The 23,335-nt window shown below is 43.7% G+C and overlaps 1 protein-coding gene across 1 annotated transcript in view; it reads left to right on the top strand.

Annotated features, from left to right (window-relative positions):
• The window catches only part of LOC137324306 (stonin-1-like), a 97,464-nt gene that overhangs the window by 43,382 nt on the left and 30,747 nt on the right, over nucleotides 1-23,335 (top strand). Inside the window, exons 6-7 of the mRNA XM_067988449.1 lie at nucleotides 2,812-2,913; nucleotides 12,221-12,344. Of these exons, the coding sequence (XP_067844550.1) occupies nucleotides 2,812-2,913; nucleotides 12,221-12,344 (226 nt within the window). The remainder of the gene's footprint in view (nucleotides 1-2,811; nucleotides 2,914-12,220; nucleotides 12,345-23,335) is intronic.

The raw sequence follows: 23,335 nt of genomic DNA, 5'->3' as shown, positions 1-23,335 counted from the left end.
GCAGGCCACTCACGTCTGAGAGCAACCTTGTTCAGCACACTATTTTAAATGCCAATAACAGTACTGCAAGACCAGCCAGACCAGTCTTTATATAATATTGCAACTTTCTCCAAGTATAGGAACCTTCCACAAACACCCACAATTGTATCAGCAGCCAGAATAACTAATCCAGCAACTAGCCTATAACTCCTGCATGATCCCTTTAAATAGCACTGGTGGGGGATCCTTCATGACCTTTAATTCCTGTTCAGCTGTGTGACGTTAGGACAGTGTGTTGGCTGAAGTGGGGATTTCGAAAACTCTGCTGCCCAATTTAGTCCCCCCCCCCGACTCCTGTTGTTAGGGCGAGGCTACTGCGTCCCTGGAGGTGACCACACTCTCCAGTGTAGACTGCAGAGTACTGATGTCGTGCAAGATGACACCACACAGGCTGGAAGTGGACTACACACTCTGAGCCACAGAGCTGGAACTCCTTGGCAGACCTTCCAATACCTCGTATAACTGCATATGTGAGGCCACCAGTTTTCTTTTCATGGCTGGTCCCCTGAAGTCCTCAACTCTGTCCTGCTCAACAGAGCTGGAAGAGGACCTCTCCTTCAGCAAGCTATCTCCTTCAGCAAGCTGTCTCCTGGTCTGTCCCTGCCACCAGTACCAGCTTACTGATCTGGTTGTTTCACCACATGCAGACCCCTTTGGCTCACTGTCTAATGCACGCAGAGTGCCAATGTCTGAGCTGGTGCCTGGGAGGGATGGCATGAGTGACAGTGCATACACAAGAGGATTGTTCTCTTCTGAGGTGTCTTGCTGTGTCGGAGCTTCTTGCCTGAGGCTTCCTTTCGACTCATCTATCTTGCCAAAAAGTCTTCAGCAAAAATCAAAGCAGGGGTTGCAGCTTTGCTTTAAGATGTGCATCCCTGCTTTAAGTAGGCCTTGGGAGTTGGGAGTCCCACAAACATTAACTCCAGAGACTGAACAACCTCGATTCTTGGTCTGTGCTGAGTTAGCTGATCTCAGCAGGGAAAGTTGCTGTGGTCTGTGCTGAGTTAGCTGATCCCTGCTGGGGATGCTACAGTTGGCTTTAGTATACTTGGGTTGGGAAAGGGAAACAGTTAAAGTTCCTCCTCCTGATCTCTATCTCTTGCTGAAAAAGACTGGGTGAAGACCGGGTTCAGCCTGGATATAATGCCCCTATGGGTGAATAGTCTGAATACACTCACTTAGTAATTTTTATTTCACATCCTGTTTTGCCTTGTCAGACATCTGTTCGGTCTAAGTGAACAGTCTAGTCCAGGTTCTCTAATAGTTTTTCTGTTGCTGGTTACCAAGAGGTGTGCAGGAACAATCCAAAGTGGCTAACCATCCTTATCTGGAAGAAGTGTCTAATCTCTGCTCAGCACCTTCCAAAAACTGGTATTGTACAGCTGAGATTGGGAATTCATCTCACTACTCTTTTGGGGTGAAATTGTACTGTGTGCTTTTAATGTACAAACATTTAACAGGTTTATCTGTTTTATGTTAATAGTGCACAGTATAATTTCAATCTGTTTTGCTACTCTTTTTCACAGTAACTTGGAGCTACGAGGCATTGGGGGGTGTCCCTTGTCATAACAGTTCATAGCATTAGGAGCCAAGATGGCCATGCATTTTTACTTGACCAAATTGCACATGGTCTTAGCTTAAAGATCCATTTTACAGATTTCCTTTCAACCTATAAATCCATTTAGGAGCTATCCCTTGGAAATGAGGGTTGGACTAAAGCACAATACTCTTATCCTCCTGTGTTTGAAGGTGATTTTCTAGTTTGGTGACTGGCTAAATATCTGAAACTAAGACAACACCTGACAAATGGATCAAATAGGAGTTGACCAAACTGTAGACCAACAAAAATAATTTAAGATCTTTTAAAATGTGCAGATTTTGAGATTCAAATGAGATTATTTGTTAATGCACCCTGCAGAAAGTTGACAAAAATTCTTCCGAGAGTGCCATGGAGTGATTCATATTGGGTGTATGTTTGCAATCTGCCACACTGCGAGATTTCCAATCTCAATCTCAAACAATAAAAAGAAAGAACTTGCATTTATAAGGCCCTTTTCACGACTGTAGGACATTCCAAAGCGCTTTACAGCCACTTAAGTACTTTTGAAGTGTAGTCACTGTTGTATTGCAGCCAATTTGCACACAGCAAGGTCCCACAAATAGCAATGAGATATATGAGCAGATAATCTGTTTTATTGCTGTCGATTGAGGGATAAATATTGGCCAGGACAGCAGTAGAACTCCCCTGCTCTTTGGCTAATTCCTGCACCTGTCAAAGGTCAGATAAGGAGCAAGGCTGGTAGATGTCCAGGAAGACATTACCTGTCATCTCAGCTGTGAATGATATTTGCCTTTAACAGAAACCACAAATATAACAGATGCATGAGCTGTTGTAGCTGTACCTCAATTTTCTGGATAAATCATGCCTGTATGCAATATTAGCGGTGAAACTTCACACACTGTTTCTCCTGAATATGGAACTCTTGCAAAAATTCAAATGCAGAGTTAATCATTTTTTTAACCAGGGATATTGAAGTCTATGACTTTCCTGTTGCTAAGGCAATACAATTTCTCTGTGTTTCTGTACTCATAGCAATCACAGAGGCCAGTTTTGTGAGGCATCTATCCTTGTTGCAATTGGTTCCAACTGTCCCATATTCTTATGCCACCTCATATACAAAAAAGGGCAGTAGGGGAAGAATATAAACTTATAAAAGTTAAAACTACGAACAAGGATCTGAGTGTTAATAACTTACAGATTTTATTTTTCAGCCAAGACTCTATAAATCTGTTATTGAAGACGTCATCAACAATGTACAAGATTTTTTCCTTGAAGAAGGCATTGACGATCATATTCTTAAGGATCTAAAGCAGGTAATTGTTTCTTTTGTTGCCATGAAAGTTTTTTTTATTGACATTTTTAAATTTTATTTTTTTTAACTTATGCTGGTTATATGTATGCCAATAAAGCTGCTAGGCCTGGATTCAAGGTGAATGAAAGAAATGTGCAACTTTGACTAAGTTCCAAAAATATAGGCTTCTGTAGGCAATAACAAGTTGCTGTTTACTTTAATGCTCATGTGTTTGATGGACTCTGCAAAGTGAGAGAACAACCTCAAAGCAGATGGTGCAGCAGTTAAGAGGCATAAAACCATAGTGAATCTCTGAATGAGTGTCAGTTAGTTTGAGGTTGGTTGGTGGTGTGGGGGGGGGGTTGGGGTGAATCCTATAATAACATACAGGGGAGCTCAAAAGACATTTTTTTCACACAAAGGTTTAATAGAGTATGAAGTGCATGAGGGCGAGAGTGTTAACTTTCAAATATGCTATTTTCAATGGGATTTTTGTAGATTATGTTGAATGTGCTTTTATATAAGGCATTTTTAACTTGTTGAAAAATAGAACAAAAAAGGGTTTCTAGATATATCTGGAAATTGTGTTTGTACGTAAGTAATTTTTTTTGACACACCATGCATCACTGACGTTTTTGAGTACGGTCCAAAGTCAGTCGAAACATCCATATTGGTTACTTTAAACTGGAAAACAGAGTGCTTTGACCATGGCTAAACTTTTGACTAAATTGTGCTGTTATAAAACCTACCATTTGCAAGGGGAGAGGATAAAACAGATGACAAAGCAAAGGATGCAATAGATGGCAAGGAGAGTTACAGAGGGGATGACTAAGGCTCAGGAGGGAGAAATGGATGGGGAGGTGGTAGAATTGATGGCAGTCAGTGGGGAGGGGGAGAATGGATAACAGTAACGGGGGAGCGGATCACAATGAAAGAGAGAAAGAAGGGGCAAAATGAAGAGGAGAGGGAAGAAGAATGGGTGGCAATGGGGAGAGGATAATGGATTGGCAACAGAGAGTGAAGGGGGAATAGATGGTAATGATGGAAAAGGGCCAGTATTGGGAGTAGCAGATTTTGGGAGTAAGAGGAGAAGCTTGGAGTGATGCTTTTGGGTACAGGAGGAAGGAGAGTACCAGCGTTAATTGCAAAGGAACTGGGAGGGAGAATGCCTGCGTGAATGAGAGGAGTTGAGCAAAGAATACCAGCATGCACCCTAGGGAATGGAAAAGTACCAGTTGAAGAGGGGGAAGGGGTACTGGGATGAAGAGGACCCACTTAACTGGGTTGGAGAGGGAGAAGAGTGCCAACATGAAATGGGTAGATTGAAGAAGCCAGTGTCTATATAAAGTGGATATTGGATGAGATACAGTGGGGTAAATTTTAACATATTGGCGGGAACTCAGCGGAGGTGGGGGGGGGGGTGGGGGTGGGGGTGGGGGTCAGTAGGCGTGTGGGAAACCTGGAAAAATTTTGCATGCATCGAGCAATCGCGACTCAATTGAAGGCTCTTAATGTGACTGCAAAGCGGGCGTATTGAGCACCCAAATGACATGCAGGGAACTGGAGTATTTATAGGGCCATTGCGACCATGGACTTTGAGGGAGAAAGGAGTAAATTAATGAAATGGAGCAACAAAAGGCAAGGCCAACAGTGACTCTTCTCTTGAGTTGCTACTAGCCAGTGTGAGGAGCAGGTGAGACACACTGTACCCGGCTGATAGGAGGAAGCTCTGCTACCAAAAAGGCCTGGCTTGAGATGGCAGAGGAGCTGAGCAGCAGGACCACCATCTCAAGGAGGTGGGTGCAGCGCAGGAAGTGCTTTAATGACATAAGCAGGTCAGGAAAAGTGAGTACAGTTACTGATTCACCTACATCCTGTGCTGCACATTACCTCCCCCGCCCACCTCTCACTTTTCAGCCAAGTCTACTCCATCACATCACTCCTCACACCCACTTAAAGCTCATTATCAACTTGCCTTCACTTTCTGTATACTTCCTCACCTCCCCATTTGTGAATCCACCACTTCCACTTACCCCAACACTGATGCAATGTCATGAATCTGTCTGATACTCACCCTCTGATGCATCTCTTTCATTGACAGACTCGCCCAAAGCAATGCATCCATCGGGTGACCCCGTCACCCTCACTCGCTCACACGTTTGTTCTTTCTCCCCATGTAGGACAAGAGAGCACAAAATGCAAGGGAGATGAGTAGGACTAGAGGGGGGCCACCACAAATAGTGGTCCTGACACAGGCGGTGGAGGAGGAGGTCTTAGAGCAGAGCTGCACGGTCAAATCCCTGGCTATAGGAGATGCTGAGACTGGCTCCCCGCAAACATCTGGTGACAGAACTTTAACATCCTTCTCACACACCATGAATTGATGCTATCAATGATTGTCCTGTTGCACTCCTCAGGATGCTCATCGCAAAATAACTTCTGCGATGATTCTTAATATAGCTTTATGTTCTGTTCCAGGGCCTTCAAGGATTGCTGAAGTGGCACACGACGTGGACGAGGGCGATTCCTCAGAGGAGCTCCATGCCTCTGAGGGTGCATCATCACATCATAGCCAGCCAAGCACTAGCGCAGATACTCACACCTCGGTGGGACCTGTTAGACAGTTATTTGGGTTGTCACCTGGTGATTCACCACTCACACGTGCGCACAAGCAGACACTGGTGGCGGGGCAGCTGTGGAGAGTCTGCATTGGGGGGCACCCTCCTCTAAGCTCTGCTCAGCTGGACACAGATACTGAACTCCGGAGGCCATCGTTGAGCAGGAGAATGATAGAGATACAGCTGCACCCTTACAAGGTACTGGAAGACGTGTCACACACTCCATAGTAGTGGAGCACATTGTTCAAAAAAGGGTGTAAGGATAAACCCGGCAACTTAATCTTGGTGGTGGGGAAGCTTTTAGAAATGATAATCTGGGACAAAATTAATAGTCACTTGGACAAGTGTGGATTAATAAAGGAAAGCCAGCACGGATTTGATAAAGGCAAATCGTGTTTAACTAACTTGATTGAGTTTTTTGATGAGGCAACAGAGGGTTGACGAGGGCAATGCGGTTGATGTGTATATGGACTTTCAAAAGGCATTTGATAAAGTGCCACATAATAGGTTTGTCAACAAAACTGAAACCCGTGGAATAAAATGGGCAGTGGCAGCATAGATACGAAATTGGCTAAGTGACAGGAAACAGTAGTGATGAACAGTTGTTTTTCGGACTGGAGGAAGGTATACAGCGGTGTTCTCCAGGGGTTGGTACTAGGACCATTTTTTGATATAAATTACTTGGACTTGGGTGTACAGGGCACAATTTCAAAATTTGCTGATGACACAAAACTTGGAAGTGTATTAAACAGTGAGGAGGATAGTAATAGACTTCAAGAGGACATGGACAGGCTAGTGGAATGGGCGGACACATGGCAGATGAAATTTAACGCAGAAAAGTGTGAAGTGATACATTTTGGCAGGAAGAACGAGGAGAGGCAATATAAACTAAATGGTACAATTTTAAAGCGGGTGCAGGAACGGAGAGACCTGGGGGTACTTGAAGGTGGCAGGACAGGTTGAGAAAGCGGTTAAAAAAGCATACGGGACCCTGGGCTTTATAAATAGAGGCATAGAGTACAAAAGCAAGGAAGTTATGTTGAACTTTAATAAAACACTAATTTGGCACAACTGGAGTATTGTGTTCAATTCTGGACACCACACTTTAGGAAGGATGTGAAGACCTTAGAGAGGGTGCAGAAAAGATTTACTAGGATGGTTCCAGGGATGAGGGACTTCAGTTACATGGCTAGACTGGAGAAGCTGGGGTTGTTCTCCTTAGAACAGAGAAGATTAAGAGGAGATTTGGTAGAAGTGTTCAAAATCATGAAGTGTTTAGATAAAGTAAATAAAGAGAAACTGTTCCCATTGGCAGAAGGGTTGAGAACCAGAGGACACAGATTTAAGGTGATTGGCAAAAGAACGAAAGGCGACATGAGGAAAAGCTTTTTTTACGCAGCGAGTAGTTATGATCTGGAATGCACTGCCTGTAAGGATGGTGGAAGCAGATTGAGTCGTGGCTTTCAAAAAGGAATTGGATGAATACTTGAAGGGAAGAAATTTGCAGTTCCACGGGGAAAAGAGCGGGTTAATGGGACTAACTGGATTGCTCTTACAAAGAGCTGACATGGGCTCAATGGGCCGAATGGCTTCCTTCTGTGCTGCAACTATTCTATGATTCTGTGATTGAGGAGTCCACCTCCAGCACTAGTGGAATGGTGGCGCAGGTAAGTGTGGGAATGTCTGCAATGGACAGAATGGCAGCCTCCATTGAGCTTAAAACACACCTCACAAATGAGTCCATTCAGGCCATGACAACAGCCGTGCAGACTCAGGATGGTAACTTTTCTGTTGCGTTAAACAGGCAGACAGATACTTTAGCAGTGGCCTTACAACGTGTCACAGATGTGCTCCACGCTGCTGTCCAGCAGAGTGGTAGGAGTGATGTGGCCATGGCCCTGGAGAGGGATGATTGCGAAAGGGGACATGAATGTGGGGACTCCACTCAAAGCGCCCCCACGTCTCACCCTTTGCCCTCTTCCTCTTCGCCTCCGCCCCCCAAACCAGAATCTGCAATGCTGCCTCCTCTTCCATCGGCTAAGTCTGCCCCTGCACAGGTGCAGGTGGAACAGTCTTTGGCGGGCCCTCACGGTCTCCAAAGCCCAGAGGGTGTAGGCTGAGAGCATCTCAGCAGTCAGGACAGGAACCTGAGCATCCTGCCACCACTTCTGCTCAAACCACAGGGGATGCCCCATGTAGAAACAGTAGGAAGAGGAAAGCAAAGGTCATGTAATCACCAAGGGTATGCGCAAGGGTGCCTGGCTAAATGTCATGTTTTTCATTTATATTTGTTTTTTCTTACATTCACAATAAATGTTATAGTTGTCACCACACTGCCATGTCTTGTCCATTCTTGAGTCCCTTTTGTGAAAGCGCCCTTGCATGTGCTTCATCACGAATGCCAAGACTTCATGCTGCCCATTGGGCGTGTTTACAATGGGTATATGTATAGTTGTAGGACTGTTTTGTGCAAGTGAGGGTGGCGGTGCTAGTGTATGTGGTTGTGGTTCCAGGTGGTCTGAATACTTCACTATCTTCAGTTTGCAGATCTCCTTATGAGAATCTATCAGATATATGTGACTCTCTGGCATCATGAGCAGCCATGTGTGCCACTGCTCTGCCGATGGGTTGCCTCTCCCCCTCTCCTCTTCCCTATTCAGTGTTGCTGGCAGGTGCGGATGCTTCATAAGTGCATGGGAGCTCCTCCACCTGTAACCCTCTCTGTTGAGCGATGTTGTGCAGGATGCAACACACTACTATTATTCTGCACACCCTCGCCGGTGAGTACTGAAGTGATCCCCCAGATCGATCCAGGCACCTGAAGCACATCTTGAGCATTCTAATGTCATGTTCAGTGACAGACCTGGTGGTGATGTGACTGTCATTATACTGATGCTGTGCCTCGATGGTGGGATTTCTCACAGACTTGTCATGAGCTGGGGGTATCCCTTATCTTCAAGGAGCCAGCCCTTAAGTCTGTCTTATGCGTGGAAGAGGGCCGGGATGTTGGACTCGCGCAAAATGAAGGAATCATGGCATCTGTCAGGGAATTTGGCTCACACCTGCAGAAATCTCTTCCAGTGGTCGCAAACCAGCTACGCATCGATGGTGATTTCCCCTTTGGTTGATAAACAGTCCTGGCTCATGTGCAGGTCCTTGGATTGCTACGTGTGTGCAATCAGTTGCACCCTACACCCGTGGGAAGCCAGCCAGAGAGTGGAAACCCACTTCTCCCTCAGTCTGGCTGATGTCGTCGCAGGGGAAGTTGACATAGTCGGATGCTCTGGCAAACAAGCCATCCATGACCTGTTGTATACACTTATGTGCAGACAACTGAGAAAGCCTGGTGATGTCACCAGTGGCGCCCAGGAAGGATCCGGACGTGAAGAAATTGAGGGCATTGATGACTTTAACTTCGACGGGCATTGCATGCTCACCAGGCCCAGCCGGGAACAGCCCTGCATGAAGGAGCCTGCAGATGTCTGCGACCACCTGGCAACTCAATCTGAGCCTGAGTAGGCACTCCTCTTCAGAGAGGTCCAGGAAGCTCAGCCTGTGCCTGCAGACCTGCTCATGTGAGTAGTGCCTCCTACGACATCAGCCCCTCTGTTGGTCCCCTCTCCGCTCTTCTGCAAGTCCTTGTAGCGCACCTCTGTCTTGTGTACCTGCAGCTCCCAGAACTACATGTCGTACCTGCCGCAGATCGTAATGTGCCTCCTCCTCAGATGTACTGTTGAATAAATACATTGCTTCCCCCCCATCCTGATGATATCAGTTTGAGGGGGTTCAAAATGTAGGTAAATGTGTCTGAACACAAGAATTCTGAGTGTGAACCAAGAAATCTCAGTCTAAACACAAAGAACTCCCGGCCACACGATTGTCCGAGAGAACTGAGTACCCTGCTGCAAAAACACACTTTTTCTTCACAAGGTTTAAAGGACCAAATGAGGTTCGGCTGCAACTCGCCTCCGTTTCCACGGAGTGTTTGAGGCCATGTGAGACACATTCAGGAGAAGTTAAAATGTCTTGTGTAGGTCAATACACATAAAGTTAACAGGTTTGAGCACTTTTAAGTATATCAATTGACCCTTTAAATATCGTCCCGTCAGCGCTTCCGGGTTTCAGAAGCTTATGTGCACCCAAACGCGTCTGGGTCAAACCCGGAAGTAGGCGCGTTGGAGCCGGGATGCAGTCCTGCTCCGAAAACAGAAAATTTTTACACCTCACCCATCCTCAACCCACCCGTTCTTGAGGGTTAAAATTTACCCCAGTGTATCTGAATTGGGTCTGGAAAGTGTAGAGTGTCCTTGTGAACCTGTGAAGTTGGGGATTAGATTTGGGAGAGTGTGAGTTCACTTTTAGAGGTGAAATAGTCTGGTTGGTCTGTGAAAATCTAACTGTCACTTTGTTTTTCCTGTTTTTTTTAATTAAAAATCTATTAATTGTGAAGTATAAAATGAACCACAGTGCATCACCTTCTAATATAAAAATTCTGAATCTTCCAGGAGAACATACCCCCACTCCCCCTTGGAAATACACCACCATTTTTGGGCTTTCAATAATTGGATTTCCCCTTCAGGCTTTCATGTACTTATGTTTGTTTTTGTCCCTTCAATACAAGTGAAGAAATTTTTCTGTAAACTTGCAGCTTAAGTTACAAAGCTCATGTAACTACTAGTTTTACACATCATAGCCGTTTGAGTTGTCAGCTTTTTTGGAACTGTCAGTTTATTTGAAGTTGTTCAGCTTTTGCTAGTTTTCTAGGTTGACATGTATAAGCCACAGGAGAGATCAACTAGCTTTAATCAAAAAAAATTGTATTTCTGTATCTTGATAGAAATAAAGGGCCTGAAATTCATACAGGCCTGCTCCTCCACCAGAAATACAGTGGGGCAAGACCTCAGTTGCTAGTTTGCCCCAGCCCCGGCCCTGACCATGTCCCAGATCCTGGGGATATGGGGTCATTTGAATAAAAGGGAAAGGCATCTGCCCCCTGGGGGTGGGGTTCAGGAATTTCAGAGTAGCACCACCTCACCACTTCAACAGGGGAGGCAGGCTGACGCGGCCAAGGATCATAGGATTTTTTTTTAAAAAAGGATCCATTATACTGTAGCCATTTTCCTGATGGCAATTGATTGCTCTGAGATTGCCCGATTTTTTAACAGCAGTCAATGTGGGTCCCACTACCCCAGTGGAATACAAGTAAGCTTTCCACATACAGGTGTACTTTGTGTTTGGGGCAAAGGAGGTGGAGCTGGTCGGATTTCTGGCAGGTGACATCATCCTACTAGCCAACTTCCTCTTATGCCTGTAGATGGGGATGAATGGAAAGTCCCCCACCCCAGTTAGAATTTCTCATTGGGCAAAAGAAGTCCCAGTAGAACTGGCTTCTGCCCAAATTTCGCCCTCCCCATGCCCCACCCAGCATATGTTCCTGCAATGCCCTCCCAAGCACAGGAATTTTGGGTCCAAATTTTTTTTATAAGTAACTGTTCTGAGCAAAATTTGGATTGAAATGGAGGTGAAACACATGGATTGTGTGGTATGCAGGTTATTTGTATAACCTATTCAGGTTTGAGGACTCGGACTGCTAAGCCTCATTCTATCCCCACCTGATATCTACGCACAGATGTTACCAGACAGCTTTCAAGAAACTGGCTGATTTTTTTTTCTTTTCTCTTGATCCAAGGACCCTGAGATAACAACATAGAACCTTCTTTGTCTGTAAGCTCAACAACAGCCCCCATTTATACAGCACCTTTTAATGTAACAAAGATGCTTCACACTTGGTGGTCTGTTCAAAGCTGGAATGGGGTGGGTATAGACGAGGAGAGATTGCCATATGGGAGCAAGATGGAAGAGCAGAAGGCTAGGTCAGGATTGTTAGAGTGGAGAAGGCAGCAAGCGACACAGAGGTTTGAAGTTGCAAAGCTAGAGAAGGGCAAGGCAATGAAGGGATCAGAAGATGAAAATGAGGATATTGAACTGCGCTGGGGAAGATTGACAAGGATCAGGGTGATGGGTGCATGGTAAAGTTCTGGATGAACTTAATAAATTCTCTGAGCCAGTGAGATACATTCATATTGTTGGAAAGTACAAGATTGGAAAAGTCTCTGCAATCCACCTGCCTAGTTCCAAATATGAACACCCCTCAATTGCCTATTTCCTCATATATATCTATCTATCCAATTCTCTGTTAAATCTTTTCCACACTCTTTGCTTGCATTGCCTCTTGGTAAGCATTTTTTTAAAAAACTTGTAGATTGAAAGAAATATGTAAAAATGTAATGTTTTTCTGTTTCTGTGGCGACCCACCATTTTCAGTCCCCAAATTCAGCAGGAAGTCTCTTTGTTGAGCACCCTCATAGAGAATAATATTTAACATTCTTTTAGGTCCTCCATGCCAATCAGGAGCAATCGAAGCTAGTACTAGTTGAATGTTGCTTTGTAATCAACTGGCATTGAAGTTTCCCAGCTTGGTCCTGCTGAATGGTAGTCCAGCATTCAACTAATTGATAGTTTTTTTAATAATATTTTATGGTTATGGTGTCTCAACTGAAAACCCTTGAATAGACTGACACTTAATGAGCTGTTTGATTTTCATAGTCAGTGGCTTGCCATTAAATATTCCTCAATCTTGGAAACTGTTTTAAATCAAATGGATTTTTTTCTGTGTAATTGTTTTTAATCTTTTGTCTTTTATGCAATTAGCTTTGGGAGAGCAAACTTCTCCAGTCCAGAGCTGTGGAAGGTTTTTTCAGGGAGAATAATCACCAGCAGATCATGTTAGAACTCCAGCAGCAGAAAGCTCATCAAACTGTGCACACATCATCAGGTTTGTTCAAATTGCAACATAGATCTCCTTTTTAATGTTTATTTATTATCTGCTTTAGTAAAGTGCCTTCTGCTGTGCCACTTGTATAATCTTTCAGAATCTTAATTTCATGACTAGTGGATCTTCTGCTCTTTTGCGATGGTGGAGGAGCAATATTGCTTCTAACCAGCGTTACGATCCAGGAGTGAGATGGGAGGAAAAAAATGCAGTGGAGTGTTTGAGATTTTAAGCATATAGTAACATCAGCACTTTAGAAACCTCAGCACCCTTTTTAAAAAAAAAACACATAACCTGTAGCAGTGACTTGATCGCACAGAGGAGAAATAAATACAAAGAACTTAGCATTTAGGTGTCTTAGCACAGACACAAAATATATAAAGCATTTAAATTATGACAAAAAACCTGGAATAATGTAACATGGAAACTAAATACAAAAGTAGACTGTGATAAAATGGAATGTTTTGTCCATTTTAAATAAACAATTCCCGTCACAATATTTGAGGTTAAAATGGTAGGAGGGGGAGATAATTTTCCTGAGCTTTTCCTCCAGGAAATGTTAATTTCTTGGGACAAAGGTTAGGCAAAAGGGGACAGATCTGCTTCATCGGGTCTCTACCTTTACATTACCCTGGGATTTCTGGTGCTTCTGGGTGAAGTGGAACTGGATTTGCTCCTGCAGTAGACTCAGGCTTATTACTGTGAGGCAGGAGCAGCATTCCAAGTTATACATCTGTTGAATATGGGATTGTTAGCTATCTCCTTGTTTGGTTGCTCTGTGGAACATGTGTTCAGCTGGTATTCTCATTGGGCTCACAGCTTGGCCTTACCCTTGAAAGGACGATGGATGGAAGCAGGTTCTGGGCACCTCACCGTATGTCTTTGAACACTACTGGGAAGACAGGTTTATTTACTAGTATAATACAACTTTTTGATTTCCCTTGTCCCAGTTTAAACTTTGAAGGGGACAAGATCCAATTCTGATCCCAGGCAGTTCTTCAGTGATTCTCTGCTCTCCAGCCATTGATTGAGCTGGACTTGTGGAAGTGGTCTGTGACCTATGAGTTTACATAAAGACATGACCTTGCAGACGCCTAAACTAAAATATTGTATTATTTCCGACATCTACTAAAGTTTAGAATTGTTTGTTTTGTAACAGATCAGTGAATTAAATAACAGTCTGTAATCAAGTTCAACTACAGAATGATAGGGAGAGATGTGTGCGTTCACTTTGCAGAGAATCTCGCCTTCTGTTCACTGCTCTCAGTCCTCCGTTTTGGTGATGGCCATTTCAATCCCAGCCTCGGACATTTCCTGTTCCCGTTCTCTCTCGGTGTCTCTTTTTTTAAAAAAAAGATACACCGTCCAATGCTTATAGCGGGCTAATTGCATTAACACCAACGCACCCACTTTAAGCGGTGGGGATTGCACTGAAGATTATACTTAGCTTTGCATATTGCTAGAAGCTTACATATTTAATATAGTTATAAATTTGGAATTCAAGGATGTTTAGAATAGCAAAATTACAGAATGATTTGCACATGTATGAGATTCCAGAAAATTCATTCCACGCACACATGGGGCAGATTTGGCAGCAAACGGGATCAACTCAATTACAGAACTGCTTCCAGTAAAGTATTCCACAGTGTAAAAGTAGCATTTATAACTGGTTAAGAGTAACATTGGTAGATGCTCAGCATCAGCAGGTCTGTCTGCTTGCTGCCCAAGCTCTGGAATGATGGTGCAGAAGGAAAGACAAGGAAGGGGCTATAGGAAAAATATAATGTTGCTAGCTGTAGATGGCAGTCAGCACTCAGAATTGTAATCTAGATTCTTTGCATCATTTGGCCAAATGCAAACTCTTTCAATGATACTTGTTTTGCTAAAAGTTGTTTAAAATCATCAAAACGGGTTGATAGTTGCTTTGCTACCCTTATTACAGAATTTTTTTCCCTTGTCCTGATGGTGCTGATATGCTGGGGTATGATTCCATGAGTGCAGTCACCTTCCGTTACCTCACCTGTTCTTTATGTGTGAGAATAGACAGTCTCCATTGGTGTACTATTGGACTGTGGAGAACATCACAGCTGTGTCTGATCTTGTCCTCTTCCCACTGGCACAGATGCAGTTTACAGAGGATCACTGGATAGTGATGAAGAGGTGGAATTCTGGTTGAATTACCCCCCCCCCTTCCTCCGTAGGCTGGGGCGCTGAGGGCAATTGTAGCTGACTGCTCTCATGTTCAAAATAAGCATTGACTGGAATTGAACTTGGGACCTTCTGCTCTGTATGACTCAGTTACACCCTGTTGCACTGATCAGATCAGAATTGGCTGCAGAGGTCAGCATGCCTTTTGGGGTGCTACTGATTCTACCATCATTAATTTTAATGACTGGCACACTGACCCCATGCCCAATTCTCCAATCTGCAGTCCCATTGAGCAATGCTCCATGCCGCAGCCTCCCCTAGCCCTATCTACCCTTATGTTTTGGAGAATTTGTGCTGATCAAAGTAAAGTATATCAGTGTTGGGAGTGGAACACTTTTCTCAACTCTTGTCATGCCGTGTCAATTTCTAATGCTCCCGCATCAGGTATTGCATAACCAACTACAGAGTAAAGTTGCCTCAGTAATATCCCTCAGCTCCAACATCAGAATGCATGTGTACATTTTAACACTTCCTGCACCAGCAATCCCTATGGCCTTTCTCCTTGCGATTGCTAATTAATGACACATTATGGGCAGTTTTGTGCTGTGTTGATGCCAATTAGGAAGTGACTGATATTGTTCAAACTCATTTCGTAAAAGTCCCTAATAGCTGAGATAGAACATGGTCATGTCTTCAATCTGAGCTGAATTCAAACCAGCAGGTATAAGGCCAACATCCTAATCCACTGTGTATGTTTTTTTTTCTTGGGCCAGTCTGAGAATGCTTCTGTTAAAGAAATCTTGTTTTTAGAAGTAGGCCACTTTAATATGAACTCAAGCCAAAGAAAATAAGCCCTTACACCAAAGAGTTTTATTGTGTTATTTTGTTGTCACCAAAAGAACATTGAAGCCCGGGATGGGAAAAGTCTATTCCAGCATCCACCATCATTTTGAACATCCTTAATGTTTTTGTCTCTACTACCCTACCTGGCTAGTTCAAATAATTTATCCCCGCATAAAGAAATTCTTCCTAATATTTGTTTCATGACTGTTTCTCACTAAATTTATGTTGCCTGATTTTACTTTTTCAGTTCTTTACCTTATTTATACCATTAAATATCTTGTGTACCTCAATGAATTCCCCCCCCCCCCCACCCCAACCTCTGTCTTCTAAATTGCAGAGTTTGTCTTTGTCTGATTTTACTTTGTAGTTTATCATTTTTACACTTGGGATCGATTGATCTTGTTGCTTTTCCCTATACTCTCACCCTTGCTTGTGGTGTGGTGATCGGTATTAAAACATAGCACTCCAAATGTGGTGTAACCAGCACATTATAAAAACTCAGCATGACTGCTAGACACTTATACTCCACTGTTCTGGTAATTGATTTCTCACATTGAAAGTGATGAAATAAAACTGGAAATTTTGGAAAAACACAGCGAGTTACAGGAGAAATGGGTAAGGGCCTGGGGACCTATGACATATTCAAGCGTCTTAGAGAGGATAGGGAGTTTGGCGATGGGATGGTAGTTGACAATGGTGGAAATGTCCAAAGTGTGCTTTTTGAGGAGGGGCTCATGATGGCTGTTTTGAAGGGGAGGAGCCAGGGATTCAGGGCTGGAGTGAGTAGTTGTCCGGGCAGGGCTTGGGACAAGATGAAGGGAAGGATGCAATGGAGCCAGCTGCAAGGATGACTGACATTCCAAGCATACGAATAAAGGAATCTTAGGGTTATCCTTGTCCTCTTGGATGATCCTTGAATATTGGGTGGTTTTGGCAGAGGAGAGCAAAGCATCATAATGCTTGATGTGGTCAAAGTAGATCTGCCATGTGAAAGCTGTGCCAGTTATGCATCAGGTGCACTCAGGTTTGCACCCCTCAGACTTGAGGCAATGAAAATGGGGCCTGTACCAGGGGAACAAAAGGGGTGGGACACAAAGGTATCAAAAATACAAGTGAGGGAGTGGCCAAACAAATTGGTAACTTCAGAGGTGTCATAAAATGTAGAGGGCCAAAGGGAAGGGATTTGGAAACTTGAGAGTGCAATGCAGATGAATGGGGGGACTTTTTCCATGGGCAGATGGTGAAAGTAGTGGTATTGGAGGAGGGTTTGGCTGGTAGCGAGAAGAGGATTTGATTGAAGATGGCCTTTTTGATTGAGAGAGTCCATGAGATGGCAAAGTCAAGGTGGTAGCCAAAGATATGGTCAAGGAAGTTAATAAAAGTGAGATTGAGAGGACAGGAGTGCAGTGAATTTAAAGGAGGGTAGCAAAGGGAGTTGAGGTGAAAATTGAAATCACTGAGAATGAGGAGTCACTTGTGTAAAAGCTCAGGAAAGAAAGATGGGAGGACATCTTGAGGAGAAAGTTCGGCGTGGGGCTTGAGGGGTGGTAGAAGACAAAGATTTTAAATGAAAGGCAAAAGGGATGGAAAAAGGTGAGGTGCTTGAAGATGGAGAAAAAGCCAGCGAGGCAAAGATGCGACATGGCAGTTTGGGTGGGGGAGCTGGCGAAAAAGTATAGTCAAGGCTAATGTTCTGTGCCACCACACCATCTGTTACTATTATATTGTTAATAACTAATAAGGGTCTTAATTAGAGTGTCTGTTAGTGGTCATAATCCAATTCCTAGTGTTTGAGTACACAGTAGGATAGACTTTACAGTTGTCACGTGCATGCTCAAAGTTACTGGACAGAGTTGAAAAGTACATAAGAACATAAGAAATAGGAGCAGGAGTAGGCCAATCGGCCCCTCGAGCCTGCTCCGCCATTCAATAAGATCATGGCTGATCTGATCCTAACCTCAAATCTAAATTCATGTCCAATTTCCTGCCCGCTCCCCGTAACCCCTAATTCCCTTTACTTCTAGGAAACTGTCTATTTCTGTTTTAAATTTATTTAATGATGTCGCTTCCACAGCTTCCTGGGGCAGCAAATTCCACAGACCTACTACCCTCTGAGTGAAGAAGTTTCTCCTCATCTCAGTTTTGAAAGAGCAGCCCCTTATTCTAAGATTATGCCCCCTAGTTCTAGTTTCACCCATCCTTGGGAACATCCTTACCGCATCCACCCGATCAAGCCCCTTCACAATCTTATATGTTTCAATAAGATCGCCTCTCATTCTTCTGAACTCCAATGAGTAGAGTCCCAATCTACTCAACCTCTCCTCATATGTCCGCCCTCTCATCCCTGGGATTAACCGAGTGAACCTTCTTTGTACTGCCTCGAGAGCAAGTATGTCTTTTCTTAAGTATGGACACCAAAACTGTAAGCAGTATTCCAGGTGCGGTCTCACCAATACCTTATATAACTGCAGCAATACCTCCCTGTTTTTATATTCTATTCCCTTAGCAATAAAAGCCAACATTCTGTTGGCCTTCTTGATCACCTGCTGCACCTGCATACTAACTTTTTGACCTTCTTGCACTGGGACCCCCAGATCCCTTTGTACTGCAGTACTTTCCAGTTTTACGCCATTAAGATAATAACTTGCTCTCTGATTTTTCCTGCCAAAGTGCATAACCTCACATTTTCCAATATTGTATTGCATCTGCCAAATCTCCGCCCACTCACCCAGCCTGTCTATATCCCCCTGTAGGTTTTTTATGTCCTCCTCACTCTCCACTTTCCCTCCCATCTTTGTATCATCTGCAAACTTTGATACGTTACACTCGGTCCCCTCCTCCAAATCGTTAATATAGATTGTAAAGAGTTGGGGACCCAGCACCGACCCCTGCGGAACACCACTGGCTACTGGTTGCCAGTCCGAGAATGAACCATTTATCCCAACTCTCTGCTTCCTGTTAGATAACCAATCCTCCACCCATGCCAGAATATTACCCCCAATCCAGTGATTCTTTATCTTGAGCAATAATCTTTTATGTGGCACCTTGTCGAATGCCTTCTGGAAGTCTAAATACACTACGTCCACTGGTTCCCCCTTTATCCACTCTGTACGTTATGTCCTCAAAGAACTCAAGCAAATTTGTCAGACATGACTTCCCCTTCGTAAAGCCATGCTGACTTTGTCCTATTAAATTATGTTTATCCAAATGTTCTGCTACTGTCTCCTTAATAATAGACTCCAAAATTTTACCCACCACAGATGTTAGGCTAACTGGTCTATAATTTCCAGCCTTCTGCCTACTACCCTTTTTAAATAAGGGTGTTACATTAGCAGTTTTCCAATCTGCCGGGACCTTTGCTGAGTCCAGAGAATTTTGGAAAATTATTACCAAAGCATCCACAATCCCTACTGCCACTTCCCTCAAGACCCTAGGATGTAAGCCATCAGGTCCAGGGGATTTATCCGCCTTGAGTCCCATTAATTTACTGAGTACCAATTCCTTAGTGATTTTAATCGTATTTAGCTCCTCCCCCTCCTAGAGCCCCCTGTTTGTCCAGTGTTGGGATATTCTTAGTGTCCTCTACCGTAAAGACTGAAACAAAATATTTGTTCAGCATTTTTGCCATCTCCATGTTTCCCACCATTAATTTCCCGGTCTCATCATCTAAGGGACCTATGTTTGCCTTAGCCACCCTTTTTCTTTTTATATAACTGTAGAAACTCTTGCTATCTGTTTTTATATTTTTTGCTAATTTATTTTCATAATCTATCTTCCCTTTCTTAATCAATCCTTTAGTTACTTTTTGCTGTCTTTTGAAGACTTCCCAATCTTCTACCCTCCCACTAAGTTTGGCTACCTTATATGTCCTTGTTTTTAGTCGGATACTATCCTTAATTTCTTTACTTAGCCACGGATGGCTGTCATTTCTTTTACACCCTTTTTTCCTCAGTGGAATATTTTTTTTTGAAAATTGTAAAATAACTCCTTGAATGAGCACCACTGCTCATGTAACGTCTTACCCTTTAATCTATTTTCCCAGTCCACTTTAATCAATTCCGCTCTCATACCATCATAGTCTCCTTTATTCAAGCTCAGTACGCTTGTTTGAGAACCAACCTTCTCACCCTCTAATTGGATATGGAATGTAACCAAGTTATGGTCACTCATTCCAAGGGGATCCTTAATTAGGACATTATTAATTAATCCTGGCTCATTACACAGGACCAGGTCCAAGGTTGCTTGCCCCCTTGTAGGATCAGTTACATACTGCTCAAGAAATCCATCCCTAATACACTCAATAAACTCTTCCTCAAGGCTGCCCAGCCCAATTTGATTTGTCCAGTTAATATGATCGTTAAAATCCCCCATAATTATAGCTGTTCCCTTATTACATGCCCCGACTATTTCCTGATTAATACTTCTTCCAGCAGAGTTGCAACTATTAGGAGGCCTATATACTATGCCTACTAGTGTTTTTTCCCCTTATTATTCCTTATCTCTACCCAAACTTTCATTATCCTGATCCTTTGTCCCAATATCATTTCTCTATATTACAGTGATTCCTTCCTTTATTAACATAGCCACCCCACCTCCCCTTCCTTCCTGCCTGTCCTTCCTGATTGTTAAATACCCTGGCATATTTAATTCCCAGTCGTTGTCACCCTACAGCCATGTTTCTGTAATGGCCACAAGATCATACCCATAGGTAGTTATTTGTGCCGTTAACTCGTCCACTTTGTTACGAATGCTACATGCATTCAGATAAAGAACTTTCAAATATGTTTTGTGACACTTAGTTCCTGCTTTTTCCTTTTTTAACACTTCACCTTTTACTCCATACCTTCTGTCCCTTCCTGACACGCTTTCCTCTGTCTCCCTGCTCAGGTTCCCAACCCCCTGCCACAGCTTTGATGTTGGGTTAATCGCCTTACGCCTTCTAGTTTTTATTTTATCTGTCGTGCCTAAAGTACACTTTCTTTCCGCTGCCCTACGCTTTTCCCTTTCACTTGTTCTTGAACAACTGTTTGTACTATTTGTATTGTAGATTTCCCCTGGGTCTTCCCCACTCTTGCTGCTCTCAATTTTATTCCCTTCTGACTCCCCGCTCAGGTTCCCATCCCCCTGCCACTCTAGTTTAAACCTTCCCCAACAGCACTAGCAAACATCCCCGTGAGGACGTTGGTCCCGGTCCTGCTCGGGTGTAACCCGTCACGCTTGTACAGGTCCCACCTTCCCCAGAACCGGTCCCAATGTCCCAGGAATCTAAATCCCTCCCTCCTACACCATCCCTGCAGCCACGCATTCATCCTGTCTATTCTCCTGTTCCTATACTCACTAGCACGTGGCACCGATAGTAATCCTCAGATCACTACCTTTGAAGTCCTGCTTTTTAATTTATCTCCTAACTCCTTAAATTCACCATGCAGGACCTCATCCCTTTTTTTACCTATGTCGTTGGTACCAATATGGACCACGACTACTGGCTGTTCACCCTCCCCCTCCAGAATGCCCTGCAGCCGCTCTGTGACATCCTTGACCCTAGTACCAGGGAGGCAACATACCATCCTGGAGTCACGTTTGCAGCCGCAGAAACGCCTATCTGTTCCCCTTACAATTGAATCCCCTATCACTATAGCCCTGCCACTCTTCTTCCTCCCCTCCTGTGCAGCAGAGCCACCCGTGGTGCCTCGAACCTGGCTCTTGCTGCATTCCCCTGATAAGCCATCTCCCCCAACAGTATCTAAAGCAGAATATCTGTTTGAGAGGGAGATGGCCCCAGGGGACTCCTGCTCTACCTGCCTAGTCCTTTTTACTCTGCCTGGCGGTCACCCATTTCCTTTCTGCCTGGGTAATCTTTACCTGCGGTGTGACCACCTCACTGAACGTGCTATCCACGATAGTCTCAGCATCGCGGATGCTCCACAGTGAATCCACCTGCAGCTCCAGCTCCGAAAGACGGTTAGCCAGTAGCCGCAGCTGGACACACTTCCTGCACACATGGTCGCCAGGGACACTGGTAGTGTCCATGACTTCCCACATAGTGCAGGAGGAGCATATCACGGGTGTGAGCTGTGCTGCCATGACTTGCCTTAGACTCTCAGACTCTCCTCCCGCTCTAGGTCTCTCCTTTTATACTGTGCTCACCTCTCGGACTCTCCTGCCTCACCTGTGATGTCGCACAGTAGTTGTCTCTTTTTGCAGGTCTGCTGCTGCTTTTATTCCCCAATCTCAGTCTTCTACTCTCAAGTCCACTGCCGCTCTGTGGAAAAAGTTAGGAAGAGCAAGGCAAAGCAGCACCTCCTTTCCCCACTTCACCGAACTCCCACACTGTGTTGATCTAATGTGTGGATCTAATCTACGCCATTCAAAAAACCCACAATTCTTTGAGACACTATTCGGTGTGAACATTTTAGGCCTGAAGAAACTTCCAATTTTATCATTATTAAAAAATGAACTCTGAGGGCTGCCTCTCAGCACCTATAGTTGTTGTGACTAATTTTGAAATCCTGAGATCACTACCTTTGAAGTCCTGCTTTTTAATTTATCTCCTAACTCCTTAAATTCACCATGCAGGACCCGTGATTGTTAGTTTAACAATGTTCCTATAAGGAGCCTTGTGCGATAGTTGGCTGCATGTCAGTTTTGCTGCGATTGTTAAAAGCAGGCTATTTTATCACAGGATATAATCCTAAAAATACTTTTTAGATTTGACAATTAGTTTGCATTCCAGTTGAATGGCAATTGAAAAGTGTTACCAGGTTTTGTTGTACCAACTAATGACAATGACAAAACTTTTCTCTGAACAGAAATAAAATTCTGCAGGATGAGGAGAAAGAATTGTCACTAAGGAGAGTAAAACATTTCTAAACTTCTTTTGTTCTAATTTGGGATCACTTGAACAAATGCCTTCAGTTGTCTTGGTCCTACTGTCTGGAATTCCCTCCCTGCTCCATTGCCTTCCCACCTCACAACCCTGCCTTTTAAAAGCCTTCTCAAAACCCATCTCTTCTACTAAAGCTTTTTGTTACTGCTCGTAACCGTCCCATAGAGGCTTGGCATCTGCTCCTTTTCTCTGAACTGCTTTGAGTTGTTTCTCTATAATAAAGGTGCTCTATCAATGCTAGTTGTTATTAAGAACAAAGCTTATTTGGTATAGTTGCTCTTTAACACTCTGGTATGTGAGGAAACTGATAACGGATGTGCTAGAATTGGGAAGAATAGGCAGATTAGGGAGCTTGATGCATGGCTAAAGGGTTGGTATCAAGAAGAGGGTTTCCAATTTACAGGGCACTGTCACAGTTCTGGGGAAGATGAGAGCTATTCTACAAAGATCTATATCTGAACAGGGTGGGAGCTAATGAGCTGGCAAAACTGATAAATAGGGATGTGAAGAGTCATTTAAACCAGGAAGGAAGGAGGATAAGGAAAATAAAGCATTCAGAAAGAGCAAATGGAGAAGGTAGAAATGGAAGAGGTTTTCAGTGGTTAAGTTGTGTAGAACAAGGCATGGGTATAAGATTTAGGACAGAGTGGGAGAAAATGTTAACACAGAAGGTTTTGAGGTTGTAGAATGCACTACTGGTGTTAGTGATTGAAGCAGAGACCATATCAACATTTAACAATAGGTTAGGGCTTTTTCCCTTAACTAGCCATGGGGTGCCTCAGCTTAGATCAACTAACTTGATACAGAACTGGTCAAACCAGGAAACCTTGAAAAATTAGGTTTAAGCAAAAAAAAACTGCATGCATCAAAACCTTTTAGGAGGGCAAAGTGACACATTTAGAATCTCTCCAGTTCCAATTCTTAGGAATTTATAGCTAGGTCAATTAATGTAACAAATTTAAAACTGAGCTTATTTAACAGCATTCTGAAGAGTCTTGCTTTGTCCTTTCTTTGGGGGTGGGGGGAATTAATACTCTTGTCTAGAGTATCAGTGCTTACTTTAAAGGGAGATAGGTTACCTCAATTTATACTTATTGTTGGCAGTCCTCTGTCAGGA

This window comes from Heptranchias perlo, chromosome 8 (genome assembly GCF_035084215.1).
Source record: "Heptranchias perlo isolate sHepPer1 chromosome 8, sHepPer1.hap1, whole genome shotgun sequence".
NCBI classification, from domain to species: Eukaryota; Metazoa; Chordata; class Chondrichthyes; order Hexanchiformes; family Hexanchidae; genus Heptranchias; species Heptranchias perlo.
Note: the sequence above shows the minus strand (reverse complement) of the source record. Positions and strands in the feature narration are given on the sequence as shown.